The 3,889-nt window shown below is 43.8% G+C and overlaps 1 protein-coding gene across 1 annotated transcript in view; it reads left to right on the forward strand.

Annotated features, from left to right (window-relative positions):
* The window catches only part of G6PC1 (glucose-6-phosphatase catalytic subunit 1), a 17,078-nt gene extending 14,008 nt beyond the window's left edge, over positions 1–3,070 (forward strand). The window contains exons 3-4 of the mRNA XM_019666982.1: positions 452–567; positions 1,364–3,070. Coding sequence (XP_019522527.1) covers positions 452–567; positions 1,364–1,875 — 628 coding nt within the window. The 3' untranslated portion in view covers positions 1,876–3,070. The remainder of the gene's footprint in view (positions 1–451; positions 568–1,363) is intronic.
* The last annotated feature ends 819 nt before the right edge of the window (positions 3,071–3,889 follow it).

Below are 3,889 nucleotides of genomic sequence, written 5' to 3' on the forward strand. Positions count from 1 at the left end.
CGGCGACTGATCTGCCTCACCCGGGAAGAGCGCAATGATGGTGCCAACTTGGGCCAGTGAAGCAACATCCTCCACAACTAGACTGAAGAACAAAAGGACACCAACTTGTCTGTTCCCCTTCCCCCAATTCCCTAGCACTGTTCCCATCCCCCCAATTCCCCAATAAAAAAATTTAAAAAAAAAAAAAAAGAGAGAGAGAGAGAAACATAGGACATTCCTACTACAGGGAATTCTGGGTAGGCAGCCACTGTGCAAATCCTTAATTATCAAACATATAAAACGAGGAGGTTAAAATTCACATATGTAAATTGAGCCACAGGCATGAGCTTCAATTTACAAAAATTCCACTGATGACACCTAAGCTTACCGGGCTCCAACATTCCTGCCGGGCTGTTCTCTTTGCTGAAGGATCTGTATCTGGATTCTGTTATGGCTTCCTCTTCCATTGCAGGTGCCTGAACATCATTTTGTGGTTGGGATTCTGGGCTGTGCAGCTGAACGTCTGTCTGTCACGAATCTACCTTGCTGCTCATTTTCCCCATCAGGTTGTTGCTGGAGTCTTGTCAGGTATCAGCTGCTCTGGCTCCCCTCTGCCCTCCCCCACCCACCCACACACACACACACAAACTTCTATCCCATTTCTCTCTAATCGGGACAAAATCCCAGCATTCCCACCATATTCTGTGGTTATCAATGCTGTTAGCATTTCAGTGGGTTGAAAGTCAAGGGTGGACGATTTGAAATGATGACTTTCTATAGGAGTACCCAGGTCTACACAATTAAGTACGTTCCAGAAATGTTGGCAAGACATCAAATTAACTTGCCCAACTGAATTCGCTTGAAATTTCTGAGCTTTTTACATTCTTTATTTCCTACTGATCTTCAGTTGGAAGTGGCCCCTAGTTTTGTTTTAAGGGATCTACCAAATTTAACAAGTTAACGCAGTGTCCTAGGAAAACTCTTAATTTAAATAAATTCATTTGCAAACCTGATAGACTCCCACAGTTGGTCTTTTTATAGATTCAGAATTTTGAATATTTGTGTTTTCTTAGATCCGATTAATAAGGGGAAGAAAAGACTTAGGTTCAGTATAAGAAAGAATTTTTTAACTTTGTTGGAGGCACCAGAGTATAAAGCTTTAAGCAATAAGAGGATGTGTGTGACAGACTTCTATCTGAAAGGAGTCTATGGCTGAGGACAGGCTGGAGTCACAGGCTGGGAATAAACCAGGTGAACCTCTAACCTAGCACCTGTGATTTAATTCCACAATGGCAGGATAGATGACCTGCTGGCTCCAAACTCACCTCTAGTTGAAGGTCCAAAGTCTTCCCTATTTCTCACAGTCATTTGTTCTTCCACCCAGGCATTGCTGTTGCTGAAACTTTCCGCCACATCCAGAGCATCTACAATGCCAGTCTCAAGAAATATTTTCTCATTACCTTCTTCCTGTTCAGTTTTGCGATCGGATTTTACCTGCTGCTGAAGGGGCTCGGTGTAGACCTCCTGTGGACTCTAGAGAAAGCCAAGAGATGGTGTGAGCGGCCAGAATGGGTCCACATTGACACCACACCCTTTGCCAGCCTCCTGAAGAACCTGGGGACCCTCTTTGGCCTGGGGCTGGCTCTCAACTCCAACATGTACAGGGAGAGCTGCAAGGGCAAGCTTAGCAAGTGGCTCCCGTTCCGCCTCAGCTGCATCGTGGCCTCCCTTGTCCTCCTGCACCTCTTTGACTCTTTGAAACCCCCATCCCAAATCGAGCTGATCTTCTATATTCTGTCCTTCTGCAAGAGTGCGGCAGTGCCCCTGGCATCTGTCAGTCTCATCCCCTACTGCCTTGCCCAGGTCATGGGCCAGCCAGACAAAAAGTCCTTGTAAGGAATGTGGAGTCTTCGGTATTCAAAGTCAATGACTGTGACAACGAGTGAGGGCAACTAGCGAGGGCAACTAGCATGTTCCGCCAGCCCACTTTGAAGCCAGAGGTGCCAGAGTCAACTCAGGTGACCCCCTTCCTCCTTTGCAATTCTAATTGTACTGGGTGATGGTTTTTTGAAAAGCTAACAAGGCTATTTGAAAAAGCCTTATCTGTTAGAAGATGGGTAGTTCTGGATTTTTCCCTGAAGACGTACTTGTTCTTCTGTCAGATACAAAAGCCAGACTCCCAGATAGGGTCAGCTCACATCCCAGGCTGGGGATCCCACCTGAGAATTTTCTACCTGTGCTTATACTTATCCAGCCAAGGAGAAAGGAGAAGTGGATTTCATAGGGAAAGAAGGATGGATTAAGAAGGATTTTTTAGTGTCTTGCATATCATGCAAATTATGTCAAGCAATACCTAAATGGCTTTGATTATATTTAAATCTTTATGTAAGGGACTCTCAATAGTGAGGGACCAACTTAAAGTATAATTAATAGGTGGTAAGTGGGGATAATTCTGCTTCTTGTATTTTTCTACTGTATACCAGTGGTCATTTTATTTACTAGGATTTCAGAATGGCTGCAGTGACCTAGATTTGTGCTAAAGTCAGAACATTCAGGCATAGTCAGCTTCTCCTCTATCACACTAGATCTTCCTCCTTATTAGCCCAGCTCTGCTTTCCCCAGAAATTTCCACTGGCTCCACACCCGACCTGTTGGATGATGAGATGCCTAAAGGCAATTCTGTGGTGGTGCTTTTGTATGTTTCAGTTAAGATCTAAAATCTTGGGCAAAAAGACAAGCAAGGGGAAGGCAAGGAGAGGAAGCAAGGATTCTCCTCCCCAGAAGGTCACTCCAATGTTACTTTTGATTCCTGAAGGGAAATCTATGACTCCTGTCTCTAGCCCAAGCCAACCAGGAGCACTTTCTTGGAGGGAAAGCCTCGTTGCCTGTTCTCCAGTCTCAGCTGATTTGCAGAATATGTCCCTTAAAAAAAAAAAGCTGAAGCCTATTTATTTGAGAGCCTTTGTTTTTGCTACTAATTATATGGTTCACCATATATTATCATTCACACCAGCCATCCTGGTCATAACATCTTTGAAGAGAAAAATATATATGTGCAGTATTTTATTAAAACATTTTATCTAAGAGTGAAGTCGTGTTGATTACTGTATTTTAGATGCAATGAGGTCTGAAGGTTCTAATTCTGGTTCAGCTAAATTTCTAGCTCTTTCTCTAGTTCCCTAAACAAATCATTTAGTTTCTGTGTACCTATGTTTTCCCTTTGTAGAAGGAAGGTACTTTATCTTGGGTTGGCCAGGAGTCCCAGTAGAATTGGGGAGACTTATAAAGTGTCCATGGGACACAGGTAGAGTTGAGCACATCAACATAGGCACAATATCGTTAGCCAAGACTGAACATTAGTTACCTGTCCACAGGTCAGCGTGAGTTTCTCTATGGGATCAAACCACAACTTGAGGACAGACAGGCAGGGTCATTACCAAACTAAGCAATCTGGGAATGTAAGTTGTAGCAACAGAACAAAACTGGGCAGACTTTAGAATCCATAACCCAGTGTCAGCAAGGTTTGAGGGTTATGGTTAAAGAAAGTCTGAACAAGACAAGTCATAGCACCAATGAATGCTCAAGGGAGCTATTGCAAGTTGCTCTACTAAATGATTGATTGCTATTTCATTCTGGGTGTAGGGTCCTACCTCCGAAGGCCTTGACTCATTAGCATAATCTTGGATCTACTGAAGGTGAGATCTGCTCACTCTTCGGAACTTTGGAATGTATTTATTTAGGGAAAGTTGAGTGCCCCTACTGGATTTGGTTTCTTCAGAGGGGAACCAGGCCCCTAAGAGCCTCTAATGGTCTCACCAAGAGAGAAGGGAAATGGTCTTGTTCCGTCTGATTTGAACCCCACTGCTTAGGCATGGGGTTCATCTTTGATGATTTAGTTGCTTTCAAGGAC

This window comes from Hipposideros armiger, unplaced genomic scaffold, assembly GCF_001890085.2.
Source record: "Hipposideros armiger isolate ML-2016 unplaced genomic scaffold, ASM189008v1 scaffold_482, whole genome shotgun sequence".
NCBI lineage: Eukaryota > Metazoa > Chordata > Mammalia > Chiroptera > Hipposideridae > Hipposideros > Hipposideros armiger.